Source organism: Lottia gigantea, assembly GCF_000327385.1.
Source record: "Lottia gigantea unplaced genomic scaffold LOTGIsca_155, whole genome shotgun sequence".
NCBI classification, from domain to species: domain Eukaryota; kingdom Metazoa; phylum Mollusca; class Gastropoda; family Lottiidae; genus Lottia; species Lottia gigantea.
The window spans coordinates 103,555-120,366 of record NW_008707882.1 but is presented as its reverse complement, the minus strand read 5'-3'; the positions used below and the strand labels follow the sequence as shown (position 1 = coordinate 120,366).

Here is a 16,812-nt window from a genome sequence, read left to right as displayed (position 1 = left end):
TAGGTCTTCTAAACTATATTATGTATATTTTCAGTAAACTGTTAGGTCTAGTAAACTATATTATGTATAATTTCTAGTAAACTGCAAGTCTAGTAAACTAAATTATGTATATTTTCAGTAAACTGTTAGATCTAGTAAACTATATTATGTATATTTTCAGTAAACTGTTAGGTCTAGTAACCTATATTATGTATATTATCTAGTAAACTGTAGGTCTAGTAAACTATATTATGTATAATTTCTAATAAACTGTTAGGTCTAGTAAACTATATTATGTATATTTTCAGTAAACTGTTAGGTCTAGTAACCTATATTATGTATATTTTCAGTAAACTGTTAGGTCTAGTAAACTATATTATGTATATTTTCAGTAAACTGTTAGGTCTAGTGAACTATATTATGTATATTTTCAGTAAACTGTAGGTCTAGTAAACTATATTATGTATATTTTCAGTAAACTGTTAGGTCTAGTAAACTATATTATGTATATTTTCAGTAAACTGTAGGTCTAGTAAACTATATTATGTATATTCTCTAGTAAACTGTTAGGTCTAGTAAACTATATTATGTACATTTTCAGTAAACTGTTAAGTCTAGTAACCTATATTATGTATATTTTCAGTAAACTGTTATGTCTAGTAAACTATATTATGTATATTTTCAGTAAACTGTTATGTCTAGTAAACTATATTATGTATATTCTCTAGTAAACTGTTAGGTCTAGTAAACTATATTATGTATATTTTCAGTAAACTGTTAGGTCTAGTAACCTATATTATGTATATTTTCAGTAAACTGTAGGTCTAGTAAACTATATTATGTATATTCTCTAGTAAACTGTTAGGTCTAGTAAACTATATTATGTATATTTTCAGTAAACTGTTAGGTCTAGTAACCTATATTATGTATATTTTCTAGTAAACTGTTGGGTCTAGTAACCTATATTATGTATGTTATCTAGTAAACTGTTAGGTCTAATAAACTATATTATGTATGTTATCTAGTAAACTGTAGGTCTAGTAACCTATATTATGTATATTATCTAGTAAACTGTTAGGTCTAGTAAACTACATTATGTATATTATCTAGTAAACTGTTAGGTCTAGTAAACTATATTATGTATATTATCTAGTAAACTGTTAGGTCTAGTAAACTATATTATGTATATTATCTAGTAAACTGTTAGGTCTAGTAACCTATATTATATGTATTTTCAGTAAACTATTAGGTCTAGTAACCTATATTATATGTATTTTCAGTAAACTGTTGGGTCTAGTAACCTATATTATGTATGTTATCTAGTAAACTGTTAGGTCTAGTAACCTATATTATATGTATTTTCAGTAAACTATTAGGTCTAGTAACCTATATTATGTATATTATCTAGTAAACTGTTGGGTCTAGTAACCTATATTATGTATGTTATCTAGTAAACTGTTAGGTCTAATAAACTATATTATGTATGTTATCTAGTAAACTGTAGGTCTAGTAACCTATATTATGTATATTATCTAGTAAACTGTTAGGTCTAGTAAACTATATTATGTATATTATCTAGTAAACTGTTAGGTCTAGTAACCTATATTATATGTATTTTCAGTAAACTATTAGGTCTAGTAACCTATATTATATGTATTTTCAGTAAACTATTAGGTCTAGTAACCTATATTATATGTATTTTCAGTAAACTATTAGGTCTAGTAACCTATATTATATGTATTTTCAGTAAACTATTAGGTCTAGTAACCTATATTATATGTATTTTCAGTAAACTATTAGGTCTAGTAACCTATATTATATGTATTTTCAGTAAACTGTTGGGTCTAGTAACCTATATTATGTATGTTATCTAGTAAACTGTAGGTCTAGTAACCTATATTATGTATGTTATCTAGTAAACTGTTAGGTCTAGTAACCTATATTATGTATGTTATCTAGTAAACTGTTGGGTCTAGTAACCTATATTATGTATATTATCTAGTAAACTGTTGGGTCTAGTAACCTATATTATGTATGTTATCTAGTAAACTGTTGGGTCTAGTAACCTATATTATGTATGTTATCTAGTAAACTATTAGGTCTAGTAACCTATATTATGTATATTTTCAGTAAACTGTAGGTCTAGTAACCTATATTATGTATGTTATCTAGTAAACTGTTAGGTCTAGTAACCTATATTATGTATATTATCTAGTAAACTGTAGGTCTAGTAACCTATATTATGTATGTTATCTAGTAAACTGTTAGGTCTAGTAACCTATATTATATGTATTTTCAGTAAACTATTAGGTCTAGTAACCTATCTAGATTGGGTAATGATATTTGTAACTATCGTATCATGTTCCTCCATGATGTTAGAAAGCTCCAGAAGAAGAATAATGAAAGAATATGAATTACAGGTATGCTATTTAAAGATTTATCAGTAGACAAAGACAAAAGAGTTGTTTTCCTATTTATTGTAATGCTTTATATACATTTTCCTACAGCTCTTGTAATTTTGATACGTTAGAAATAGATTTTTGATCCTTTCTCTTCTATCATTTATTTACCTACTTTGGAACTTTTGCCTCTCCCAAAGTTTTATAATTTTGATGTTAATGAATAAGTATATTTTATTGTAGATAGCAGAGTATATATTTGTGGTCTGTATGAGTATTGAAATGTCATTAAAGATACTAGCCAATGGTCTGTTATTCACACCTAAGGCTGTAGTTCGAGATTTTGGTGGAATTCTTGACTTATTTATTTATGGTGTAAGTAGACTTAACAGTTTCAGTTTAATTGTTATGAAAGTGTCTGCTAAATCGACTTTAGATTTCAATTGAAATTATAATCAAAGTCAAGAAATATGCTTTGTAACCAATTCTTTATTATTTTTCTGGTTATATTTTAGGTTAGTTTAATATTTTTGATCTGGATGCCAACACAAGTTCAAGCTCAATCTGGTGCTCAAGTATTGTTAATACTACGTTGTTTACGACCATTACGTATCTACAGTTTAGTTCCACACATGAGAAATGTTGTAGATGAATTAGTCAGAGGATTTAAAGAAATTTTACTTGTAAGTATGATTCAGAATACTTGAAAAATGTTTTGAACACAGCATTTAACTTTTAACATCTTTTAAAATGCCTCATAGTCTAGGAAAAGTCCTTAAATATTTTCTATAATGTATGATCTTTTATTGCAAAAAGTTATGCATTCTGATATTGTGTGAGAGAGTACATATTGAGACAGTTTAGTCTGACCCTTAGGCTGAATGTTCGTTTATGATTTTTTTGAGTGTCTGGGTGGAAAGACGTCAATTTCAGTCAAAGTTCATTTCGTCTCATTTCCACGCCAGTCCGATGATTTATCCCCATGGCTTCCAATTCCTCCCTGTTGAGAAGCACTGTACCAAATAATCAATGAAAATATTATTATTTTAGGTATCAGTATTGTTGATTGTATTAATGTTTGTATTTGCTACGTATGGTGTACATCTATTAGGTGGTAAATTAGCTAGGTGTAACGATCCTACAGTAATGGCCAGGGTAAGTTCACTCTTAACGTCAGGCTTTAGGCCGACACCAGACTGACTATTGGAAGCATTGGCACAAGCATCGGCACAAGCATCGGCACAAGCATCCAAATTTTTCTTACCTTGAGGAGGAGGTATTAGTCATTTAACATTTTATAAAAGCAAAGCAAATTATTGAACTTGCTATATTTAAAAATGATGTGTTCATGTTAAGCGGGCGTTTGCACTGCTGATCTATGAAAAGCGGATGGAATATTAATAGAACTAGAAATTGTGTCTGTCATAAGTAAAAGGTTTGTTTGAAACCAAGTAGGAAGGATACCAGCAAAAGATTCAAAGGATTGGCACAGGTCTTGAAGACACCCACTGATTACATTGCCAAGTAGCTGACTAAGCTTTCTTTCACGGTTTGTTTATTTCGGTTGCAGGCTTCAACATGTAATTATGTATGATTTAATGTTACAAAATCAGCCTTCAATTGCCTTCTGCAAGGAGAGAGGTGGAAAACGAACTCTTTTATTTTACTTCTATTGTTTTAATTTCAGAGTAATTGCACTGGGTTTTTCTTCAGTAAAATTTGGGTAACTAAAATGAAACTTGATAAACCTGAAGATGATCATCCAGGATTCCTGGTTCCGAGAGTCTGGTGAGTGATTATATTAAGTAAAAGTTAACAGGTAGTTCTAATCTTGGTCAGCATGTGAAAGTCTTGTGACCTTGTATAAGTCACCTTGCCCCATGATTTCAATCGACCAAACTGTAAATGGATAATCCGAGAAATCTGATCCAAGAGGATCTGCCATGGACCAGATGGTAGAATGGATTGTCATGAACCATAGTTGTTATCCTTTAAAAAGTGGTTGTTTTTTTCTTTCTTACCCAAGAAAGCAAGTACTTATTTCTAACAGAAGTCATCACTTACATAAACCTGAGTATTTGTCCAGAGTTACATGATTTTGAGTGATGGTCAGTCTTATTTAAAAGTGTGACTCTGTTTTCAGGGCCAATCCAGCTAATTTTAATTTTGATAACATTGGTAATGCAATGTTGGCATTGTTTGAAGTGTTGTCATTAGAAGGATGGCTGGAAGTAAGAGATGTTATTATAGACAGGGTTGGTCCAGTAAGTATTTTTTCACCTCATTAGCTTAGCTTGACTATTCTTGCCATTGTTAAGACCTCTGTGATCTAATAAAGCCTATTAGTATGATAATGGCTGTATGTTTTAAAATGAAACAGAATCAGAGCATTCAATTTATATAAAAATGTTGATATTTCATATTGAACAAGCCAAACTGTATATTTCTTATTTTAGACGGAAGCCTTGTATATCCATTTCTTTGTATTTATTGGTTATATGATTGGACTAACCTTGTTTGTGGGTGTAGTGATTGCTAATTATGGAGAAAATAAGGTATGACTGACTTCTTTTCTCTTCTTTTGATCTTCTTTTTCATCTTACAATCTTTAATCTTGTGCCCAAATAGTTGCAATGATTGGCAATGCTTGATTCCAGAGAAGACAGATTTTGTTTCACAGGACAGTCTTACTCTTGCTGGGTCAAACTGGACCAGTGGCACGGTTATCAGCTGTCCAAATGAAACAACAAGGTCAAAACTCACCAATTGTGTTTATTTGCAGGGAACAGCATTATTAACAGTGGACCAAAGAAGATGGTTAGATTTAAAAGGTAGAATTAAACTAGCTCAACCATTACACATACCACCTAGACCAGGTAAGATATTCATTTATTGTATTATATATTATAATGTGATATACTTTTTCATTAATTACTATATTCAAAATATAATATTAGGTTATTGATATTTGAATCTATACAATATTTTTTGATGAATTTTCTAATGGTCCTTATTGGAACATTTGATTCTCTTGATAGAGCCAATATCAAATACACTCAAAACAAAAATCTTAGTATCAAAAGCTCTGTATATTGTCCCTGAAATTGAATGATGTTTAATATTATTTATAGATGGTAATGGATTCCGATCATGGATGTATGATATTACCCAGAATCTGATATTTAAAAGATCAGTAGTGTTTCTAGTTTTAGCTAATTGTGCTATGCTCTTCGTTCCTGTAAGTATATCTGTTGTTTTTATCTCTATTGCTCAAAGATCTTAGAATCTTATGATGTCAAGTTACATTAACCAAATGATAGTTTGTTGTGTTCTTGGCTTTATGGGCAGTACGTAAAACTCCATTCATTTCATTACATTTTTGTCTTTATGGGCAGGAGAAAATCAAATGATCTTGAATGATTAGTCCACTCAATCCAGACCCAAGTGACCCAAGACCACGTTGTTGGATGTATAAAACCTTATTGCTTACTTAAAACTTATGTAAAATGTGATTGTAATGTTTGTCCTTTAATCAGTTCAAACCAGCAAGGCAAGAACATACATCATAAGTTTTAAAATTCTGTATAATTAACTCATGTGTTTCTTTGTATAATGCAAGATATGTGTAACATTATAATTATTGATAAATAAACAATATTTCAGTGGAAAGACAGTGATAAAACTAATATATTGGCTGGTTTCTCCTCGGTATTTACTCTCATGTTTCTGTGTGAGGTGAGTCAATTGTCCATATATGATAAAAATAGAATTTATAATTCAGTATTTTAAGTATTAACATTAACCCCATAACTTAGAAAATTCAGCATAGAAAATTTGACTACCGAAATGGCAAATAATAAAATGCAATTTAACACTTTAACTAAGTAGTTTGATCTCATTTTGAGTGACTTTGTGGTTTCTGATATGATCAGCTTCTAGGAGCCAATTTGTTGTCAATATTCCAAATATTACCATACTGCAATTTTATATCAATTTTCTGATTGATTAAGACTGACTCTGGTGTTTGTTATGATCTACGTTATGTTAAATTAAAGCTAATTTCCTGTCAATATTTATAGGTGTTTATGAAGATGGTAGCTCTATCACCAGGGGGTTATTGGACCAGTAGAAGAAACAGATTTGATATGTTTGTTACATTGCTAGGTGTTTTATGGATTGTTCTTCATTTTATTCCAAATGTAAGTTTTAAGACATTTCATAATTAAATAGGAGATTATCTTCAATCGTTAATGACTTTAAAAAGGGATTTTGTCCTCATTACAAAATTCATTTTCAGCTGGTTAAAATTGGTTTTGGACTATAGAGCAATAGGAGAGAACTGAATGATTCATCTGCAAAAAGAAATCGACTGTATCAAATAGCTCTTTGAATGATTTAAAAATGAGGTTTTCTGCAATTTTTTAGATTGAATGGAGTAATGAACTGGGATTTTCTGTGATAGTTTTACGATTTTTTACGATAACAGGAAAGCATGTAAGTGAAGGTTATCCTGATATCTTTTTAAGGTAGTTAATGACTACGTATAAGATAAATTTTATAGAAGATTATTATTTATTTTGGTCAGTACATCCATTCTTATGGCTGAATATTGATATTAGGTTCTTTCAGTTATGCTTAAAGCAAACATAAAAATATTTTGAGTAGGGTTGTTCATAGAAATCATAACATATTTCTAGGATAGGTCTTGTAAAATAGTCACCTCCACAACTGAAAAATCACATAAATTGATACGCCCAGCACATGGCACTAAGATATGGTTCATAACTCTATAAATTTATACATTTACTAAATATTTTCATACTTACAATTCCAATCACTTCTAAGTTATTTTGCCAAATTTTGGTTTTGATTATAAATACGCTCATTGTGTGTTCATTTATCTGTGTATTTTCTGCAGGCTACATTAAAGATGTTGATGCAGACAGTTGTGATGTCTGTATTTAAAAGTTTCTTCATTATAACTGGAATGTTTCTATTAATGTTATTCTATGCCTATGCTGGGGTTATACTATTTGGTACAGTTAAATATGGTTACAATTTGGGAAGGTTTGTCGATTTTTGTACTTTTCACTCTTGGTATTCAATTTCAAAATATTCAAAATTGGGGACATTTTTTCACCTTAAAACCTTTCTCATGCTATTGAGCTTTCCAATGATGCATTTTGAAATTGTAGTAAGCTGGTTTGCATATTCTCTTCAAATCTCTTTAACCCATTCTGTTCTAAATAATGGAACACAGTTTTCTGGTTTGCTACTCCTAAGGATTATTCTATACTTTGAATGGCTGATTATCCACTATTACACTTAAATTTTTATATGATCGCTATTTTTTAATATTTCAGACAAGCTAATTTTGAAACAGCGTCTAATGCTATTGCTCTGCTATTCCGTATTGTAACTGGTGAAGATTGGAATAAGATCATGCATGATTGTATGGTAAGTATAAGATATTTGTTTATTTGTGTACGTGAGTAGACTTTGTTATATAACAATTGCTAATAGATAGCAGGATCAGACATACCCTAATTGTAGGTTATATTTTCAGACGAAAATCTATTGTTGTACGTTATCATATGGTGTAATAATATGTGGTGTCATATGGATTTTTTTTCTCTGTGTGTCTCATAATCAGCGCTCATGATTTTTTAAATTCAGCAACCATCGCCAGTAACTCTAAATAAAAATAATTTACAATATACTTATGCCTCTCTGGGAAAATCTCTTTACTTAGACTGGTTTGTCTCTTGGATATGATTCTAGTGCATTTAATGATATGATAACACGGTTATGTTAACCAACATGTTCCCTTTTTAGGTATCCCAGCCATTCTGTACACCATCTAAGAATTATTGGGCATCAGATTGTGGAAATTTTACAGCATCTCTGATGTACTTCTGTTCGTTCTATGTTATAATTACCTACATTGTTTTGAATCTACTTGTTGGTAAGATGTTTTTATTAAGAATCAACATGTTATACAAGTAAAGTTATGCAAAATCTGGTTCTATCTGGTTCTGTCACGTGACAGACATAAATGTAACATTTCCTTATTGGTATTCAGATATTATGGACTTCTCTATTGTAGAAGATTGCTATACCATCTTACTTACTTAATGCCAAGTAGTTTGACGACTTCTTCAATAATGTATGAAAAGTAAAATTTCATGATATTTAATTTTTCTGTAGAAAAGATGAAAAAAATATTAACAGCCGTAGAAATTTAGAATTTGATGATTTTGCGTTCTCCTATTGAACTCATACATAAGAAGGGTGGTTCAATACAATTTTGTATGGATTATTAATTTAGAATATGCCGTAGAATTAATAAAGCTGTGTTCAAATATAAATAAGTTGCTATAGGTCTTATTACACTTACGTAATTCTGTCTTTCACCAGTATTGACCTAAAGTTTGGTTTCTTGCAAATCAATATTAAATTGTATACGTTCTTTGATTTTCGGCAGATGTTAGCTGTTGCATGGCTTATTCCATGAAACCGGATAATGTTTACCATACCATGATTTATGATGATTCTACTAAAAAAAATAGCAATTTTAGAAACATTATAACACACCATTCACATAGCAATAACTGTTTTTATACGCCCACATTATAAATTTTTCGATCAACGGAATTTGAGTTATTGCCTATGACTTAGTAAAAACGCATCAAAATTTCTTAGCGTTAGAGGTGACAGTTTATGTCAGAATTTTATTAAATAATGTGTGTTTGTTTAAATCAACAATATCTTGCACAAATTAAATTTTTGGTATGATTTGACACAGATAGGTGACTGCCTTTGATATACTGAAAATGTATCAGGAAAGTGGGCGTATCTTGCTGGCAATCACTTGTTAATAATTTAATTTGGTTTGAAATATTTTTCACTGTCTTGAACTACCAACAGAAGCCATGCATTTGCACTTATGTTCACATTTAAGATATTTTAAAATGTATTTCACTGAAATGTAATTGTTAAGCATATGATTGTGTCCAGTTATAAAAATTGACAACTGCGTCCCTTTCGATTTAGTCAGTTACAGATGGGTTCCCTTATTTTCACTTATGAAAATGAAAATGTTAATACTTATATGAATAGAAAGTAGAGGTGTTCTTATGGCTTGGAAAGTTACCAGTTTGTCTCACATGTGAATAATTTAATCATAATTAGGTAGATTAGTCATGAATTACCAGGAGAATTCCAATGAGTGAACGATCAAGAAAGGTCAAAAAATTTTTTTTTTGTTTATCCAGACTATACATACATGGAAATTTATGATAGGGTAAAGCTCTTAATTATATGCCATAAGAACATAATGATATGATTAAGAATACATGATAATTCATTACAAACACCAATTAATGAAATGGTTTGCTTAATTTGACACTAGAAAATAAGGTAACCCATCTTTAAGAGAGTGATAGATTATGTTGTTTTTGAAAACATCTGAATATGTTATTCCTTCTTTCAGCCATCATTATGGAGAATTTCTCATTGTTTTATTCTAATGAAGAAGATGCTCTACTGTCTTATAATGATATCAGACAGTTTCAAAACACCTGGAATTTAGTAGATACTAACAGAAAGGTAAAATTTTAAATATGGTGTCAAAACGAACCTCCTCAAAACATGAGTGATACAATTTGGAATATTTAAGGACAGTTAACTATTCCATATCTTCTAGCATGGCAAAGTCAAGCGCTTGGATTTTGGGACTTAAACAAAAGGTCCATGAAATGTCTTATGCTTCTTGGAATGTACAAAACCACAGTGTTGGAGAGAGTAAGAGAGGCTGTCTTTAGACAGTATGTATGTATATAAGAGCATTGAAATATTTTATTGTTAACAGGGTATTATACCAGCTCGTAGAGTGAAGTTTTTACTGCGATTATTACGAGGAAGATTAGAGGTTGATTTAGAGAAAGATAGACTATTATTTAAACATATGTGTTATGAAATAGAAAAACTACATCAAGATGGAAATGTCACATTTCACGATGTTTTGAGGTAGGATTACTTTATAATATTGTTCAAAATATTGATTTTTAACCTTTTCACCTCCAAAGTATCCCTAGCATGATTACACCATACATAAAGAACTAATATTCAACTCAAATAAAGAGTGAGCCATTCACCGTGAGGGGGCAAATATTTATATATCTATGTGTTAAAGGGGCGTAGCCAAGATTGATAAGCCTTCATATAAGTAGCTGGATCATTGTCACTGCTCTACTGATGTCATCAATAGACAGTGATCTGTGTCTTTTATATTTTATACAGATTAGGTCGCCCATTTATGATTCTTAGAAACAATACTACTCTAATAATATAGGACAGAATTGTTTTGTATCAATTATTGTTTATTGTAGTATGTTATCATATCGGTCAGTTGATATCAGAAAATCTCTACAGTTAGAAGAATTATTAGCTAGAGAAGAATTAGAATATACTATAGAGGAAGAAGTAGCCAAACAGACCATTAGAAATTGGTTAGATAAATGTCTGAAACGAATTAGACAGGTTAGTCAATGGACTGATCACTTACCATATATTTGTGTGTATACTGTGCGGTTTTTGTTAACCATTTTATTTGTAAGCATATCATAGAGTTTTTGAATACACGATACTGCCCCTCAACATTATCTGTGTCTGTGTTGTGCCGTTTGTTGATTTTTCTGTCTGGATGTGATGCCTAATATTCATTGAGATTTTTACATATTTATTCGATAAAAATTTTTTAGGTTTACTGTGTTATATTTCGTCTCGTACACGAGGCCTTTCAATTGTTAGAAATGGACTTTTTTTTTTTATAATGATTCACCTTTTGATTTATTTTCAGAAAGAACATTCAAATATCATCTCCAACTTGAGAGCTACCAATGAACCAGCATTCTTTATAACAGAACCATCTAGTGGTACAACTGAAAATAAAGAGGATAAAGATGAGAGTTTGGTTCAGACTAGAACACGTAAAAAGGGTCATGTAGAGCTACGTAATCCAGTTATACAACCACCTAGTGCTCTACAGGTGAGTTTTAGAGTCAACTCTCTTTAATACTATGTTGGATCAGAATGACAGATTTCAAATCAAAGGAAGTTGAAATTAAAATGGCAAATCTTGGAACAATGACCTAGATTCTTTTCACAGCTATTATAAATTATTATATATCTACAAACTGCTGAAACCGGAAGTAGCAGACGTTATTTGTTCTCTGGTGAACTGTCAAATAGGTCTATATTGAATAGACTTCACGGACCGGTAAAAATGTCCGCTTCGGAAAATGATAAATTAACAATCTTGATTTGCTAGAATGAACTCAAACAGTTGAGTCTTCCAATCTTAGTTCCTCTCTTTGTTCAACATATTAAAGTGAAAAATGCTGTGCATAGTAATTTGCGGGTTCAGATGCACCAACCAATTGTGACAGGTTAACTACGATCCGATCTACCAGCTGGTCCTTGACCAAAAATCTTCACATTGATCTTTCCCGACTAAATAATCCGTACCTCTTTACAGCTGGATTGATTTTTTTTTTTTTTGTGTCAACACATGTTATTAAATAATTTGTATGTTTTTTGTTGTTTTATCTGACGTCTATTGATAATGTCACCCTATATTTCTATTTATAGGCGGCCAGTGTCAGAAAGTTTTTAACACCAACATTGAGTGATCCTACAATAAGAGGTGAGAAAGATAGAACAAATCTGAGGAAGAGAAGTTCCAAAATGACAGCAGGTACTTTTCTTTTATAATGCCTCTGCAATGTGCATGTTGATAGAAAATATGAAACCAGTGACGTTATTAATCATTGTGAATGGGTTGGTAGAGAGAGGCGGAGCTGGGGGCGATTGAGAGAGTCACAGAATTGTCAAGATGGGACTATAGTCATTTCAAAACTCAAGAACTCCACCCTCTGCCTCTGTAGAAACTCAAAGATTTGAGCATTTGAACCGGGAGAAACTGGTAAAGTCCTGAAAAGTAATGTGTTTATAGTTTTATTATTTATTGTACAGAAATATTAAAACAGAACTTCAATCACGCTATGCGATTTTCAGACAACCGACCTATTTACAACCTGGGACGTAGGCTGAAAATAGGTCAGTTGTCTGAAGGTTGTCTGAAGATCGTATAGCGTGAAACATGACTCTGTTTTGATATTTCTTAATTGCTCTGTAATTGATATATTGAGCACCGTTTTAACAGAGATATTTCCTATCGCTCTACAAAGGATGTATAGAACACTATTATAACAGTGATATTTCTATATCGCTCTACAATTGATGTATTGAGCACTATTTTAACAGTGATATTTCTATATCACTCTCCAAGTGATGTATTGAGCACTATTTTAACAGTGTAATTTCTATAAATCTCTACAATTGATGTATTGAGCACTATTTTAACAGTGATATTTCTATATCACTCTCCAAGTGATGTATTGAGCACTATTTTAACAGTGTAATTTCTATAAATCTCTACAATTGATATATTGAGCACTATTTTAACAGTGTAATTTCTATAAATCTCTACAATTGATGTATTGAGCACTATTTTAACAGTGATATTTCTATATCGCTCTACAAGTGATGTTTTGAGCACTATTTTAACAGTGATATTTCTATATCACTCTCCAAGTGATGTTTTGAGCACTATTTTAACAGTGGTATTTCTATATCACTCTCCAAGTGATGTTTTGAGCACTATTTTAACAGTGGTATTTCTATATCACTCTCCAAGTGATGTATTGAGCACTATTTTAACAGTGGTATTTCTATATCACTCTACAATAGATATATTGAGTACTATTTTAACAGTGATATTTCTATATCACTCTCCAAGTGATGTTTTGAGCACTATTTTAACAGTGGTATTTCTATATCACTCTCCAAGTGATGTTTTGAGCACTATTTTAACAGTGGTATTTCTATATCACTCTCCAAGTGATGTATTGAGCACTATTTTAACAGTGATATTTCTATATCACTCTACAATAGATATATTGAGTACTATTTTAACAGTGATATTTCTATATAGCTCTACAATTGATGTATTGAGCACTATTTTAACAGTGATATTTCTATATAGCTCAACAATTGATGTATTGAGTACTATTTTAACAGTGGTATTTCTATATAGCTCTACAATTGATATATTGAGCACTATTTTAACAGTGTAATTTCTATAAATCTCTACAATTGATGTATTGAGCACTATTTGAACAGTGGTATTTCTATATTGCTCTACTTGATGTATTGAGCACTATTTTAATAGTGGTATTTCTATATTGCTCTACTTGATGTATTGAGCACTATTTTAACAGTGATATTTCTATAAATCTCTACAATTATGTACTGAGCACTATTTTAACAGTGGTATTTCTATAAAGCTCTACAATTATGTACTAAGCACTATTTTAACAGTAGTATTTCAATATTTCTCAACAATTGATATATTGAGCACTATTTTAACAGTGGTATTTCAATATTGCTCAACAATTGATATATTGAGCACTATTTTAACAGTAGTATTTCAATATTGCTCAACAATTGATATATTGAGCACTATTTTAACAGTGGTATTTCTATATTGCTCTACTTGATGTATTGAGCACTATTTTAACAGTGGTATTTCTATAAAGCTCTACAATTATGTACTGAGCACTATACTCTGTAGAAACTCAAAGATTTGAGCATTTGAACCGGGAGAAACTGGTAAAGTCCTGAAAAGTAATGTGTTTATAGTTTTATTATTTATTGTACAGAAATATTAAAACAGAACTTCAATCACGCTATGCGATTTTCAGACAACCGACCTATTTACAACCTGGGACGTAGGCTGAAAATAGGTCAGTTGTCTGAAGGTTGTCTGAAGATCGTATAGCGTGAAACATGACTCTGTTTTGATATTTCTTAATTGCTCTGTAATTGATATATTGAGCACCGTTTTAACAGAGATATTTCCTATCGCTCTACAAAGGATGTATAGAACACTATTATAACAGTGATATTTCTATATCACTCTACAATTGATGTATTGAGCACTATTTTAACAGTGGTATTTCTATATTGCTCTACTTGATGTATTGAGCACTATTTTAACAGTGATGTTCCTATAAAGCTCTACAATTGATGTATTGGGCACTATTTTATCAGTGGTATTTTTATATCGCTCTACAATTGATGTATTGAGCACTATTTTAACAGTGAGGTTTCTATAAAGCTCCACAATTGATGTATTGGGCACAATTTTAACAGTGGTATTTCTATATCGCTCTACAATTGATGTATTGAGCACTATTTTAACAGTGATATTTCTATATCCCTCTACAATTGATGTATTGAGCACTATTTTAACAGTGGTATTTCTATATCGCTCTACAATTGATATATTGAGTACTATTTTAACAGTGGTATTTCTATATCGCTCTACAATTGATGTATTGAGTACTATTTTAACAGTGGTATTTCTATATCGCTGTACAATTGATGTATTGAGCAATATTTTAACAGTGGTATTTCTATATATCTCTACAATTGATGTATTGGGCACTATTTTAACAGTGATATTTCTATATAGCTCTACAATTGATGTAATGAACACCATTTTCACAGTGGTATTTCTATAAAGCTCTACAATTGATGTGTTGAGCAGTATTTTAACAGTGGTATGTCTATATCGCTCTACAATTGATGTATTGAGTACTATTTTAACAGTGGTATTTCTATATCGCTCTACAATTGATGTATTGAGCAATATTTTAACAGTGGTATTTCTATAAAGCTCTACAATTGATGTGTTGAGCAGTATTTTAACAGTGGTATTTCTGTATCGCTCTACAATTGATGTATTGAGTACTATTTTAACAGTGGTATTTCTATATCGCTCTACAATTGATGTATTGAGCAATATTTTAACAGTGGTATTTCTATATCGCTCTACAATTGATGTATTGAGCACTATTTTAACAGTGGTATTTCTATATCGCTCTACAATTGATGTATTGAGTACTATCTTAACAGTGGTTTCTATATCACTCTATAATTGAAGAATTGAGCACTATTTTAATTGTGGTATTTCTATATCGCTCTACAATTGATGTATTGAGCAATATTTTAACAGTGGTATTTCTACATCGCTCTACAATGTATTGATCACTATTGTAACAGTGGTATTTCTACATCGCTCTACAATGTATTGAGCACTATTTTAACAGAGAAAATATTTTATTATTGTATAAATGGGTACATATAATCTAGGATATACCATTCCTAGCAGGATGTGGTGAACTTTATTTTCTAATAAATGGTTCTTTTTTTGTTCCAGGAGCCAAACCATTACCACTACCACAAGTGAGTGAGAGTAGAACAGAGGATGATTCTACACCACCGCCCCAAGAACGTCCTATAGATTCTACACTAGTGGGTCGTAATGTTACTAGTGATCTCGGACAGTGGTGGGGAGAACTCAGCACCTTTTCCAATCTAGATACTGGTGCCACCGAGATAATATAGACAATCAAAACATATTCTTAACGTTTGGTAAATTTTCAGAAATCCAATAAAAAGCTCAGAGCCGTAACTACGTCAAGAAAATTGTGGCATATGGTTCATGCCGAGTATGACAAAATTATTATTTGATGTCTACAGTAAGATAGAAACCATTTAAAGTCTATTGTAAGAGTTGCGATGAAAGAAATAACTGACTTTGAATACAACGTGTTTTTGCCTCATAGAAAAAAGACCGTAGTTATGGCCCTGAAAGTCATTTGGTAATCTAAATTTATTTTTTCAAAAAAAGATTTTCTGTGCTCGAAAGTGAATATCAAAAACGCTTTTTTTTTGCCACTAAATTAGCTTATTTGTTATTAAAAGTAAGGACAACAACTTTTGAATGGTGATAAATTGATTATGAATAAGATAAGATAACATCGGACCAGATAACTCATATAGAAAAAATACCGTTGTTATCTTTATAGACTAAATTACCCTTGAATGAGGGACCTGTTGTTGAAAAGTTTGCAGCCATTTTTCCATTAAATATTTCTGGATGAACTAATTGTAAAGATGTGCTTTTAAGATTGGTGTAATATAATGAAATACTTAATGTTTTATTAGAAAATTTATTGATGAAAAGAGGTTCTGAATTATCTCATGGCGTGCTAAAACATCTTAGCTCCCGTTCTTCAAAAATTCTTAGGGCCGTATGCAGCGCTCTTACCTTGACTAAAGTTGAATTTTGGCTAAAGTCGAACTTTACAAAGTTAAGATTAAGGCTTTCATTTTCTACATTTGATAGTCAAATTTAATGACGACTTTCGTAAAGGTCGACCGATGCATACCTTCAGTTCGACTACTAGTCTAACTTTAGTCAAAGTTTAGGTAAAGTACGAGCCCTGCATATGGCCCATAGGAT

General features: G+C 31.0%; 1 protein-coding gene across 1 annotated transcript in view; it reads left to right on the top strand.

Annotated features, from left to right (window-relative positions):
* LOTGIDRAFT_225940 (hypothetical protein) overlaps positions 1–15,911 on the top strand; it is a gene marked incomplete at its 3' end in the record, with an annotated part of 22,665 nt that extends 6,754 nt beyond the window's left edge. Inside the window, exons 11-31 of the mRNA XM_009050774.1 lie at positions 2,279–2,399; positions 2,622–2,753; positions 2,894–3,061; positions 3,429–3,533; positions 4,066–4,166; positions 4,522–4,642; positions 4,835–4,933; positions 5,161–5,254; positions 5,510–5,616; positions 6,042–6,113; positions 6,458–6,577; positions 6,804–6,872; positions 7,297–7,445; positions 7,742–7,835; positions 8,214–8,343; positions 9,871–9,986; positions 10,249–10,406; positions 10,769–10,919; positions 11,239–11,427; positions 12,030–12,117; positions 15,727–15,911. Coding sequence (XP_009049022.1) covers positions 2,279–2,399; positions 2,622–2,753; positions 2,894–3,061; positions 3,429–3,533; positions 4,066–4,166; positions 4,522–4,642; positions 4,835–4,933; positions 5,161–5,254; positions 5,510–5,616; positions 6,042–6,113; positions 6,458–6,577; positions 6,804–6,872; positions 7,297–7,445; positions 7,742–7,835; positions 8,214–8,343; positions 9,871–9,986; positions 10,249–10,406; positions 10,769–10,919; positions 11,239–11,427; positions 12,030–12,117; positions 15,727–15,911 — 2,569 coding nt within the window. The remainder of the gene's footprint in view (positions 1–2,278; positions 2,400–2,621; positions 2,754–2,893; positions 3,062–3,428; positions 3,534–4,065; positions 4,167–4,521; positions 4,643–4,834; positions 4,934–5,160; positions 5,255–5,509; positions 5,617–6,041; positions 6,114–6,457; positions 6,578–6,803; positions 6,873–7,296; positions 7,446–7,741; positions 7,836–8,213; positions 8,344–9,870; positions 9,987–10,248; positions 10,407–10,768; positions 10,920–11,238; positions 11,428–12,029; positions 12,118–15,726) is intronic.
* Positions 15,912–16,812: the final 901 nt, after the last annotated feature.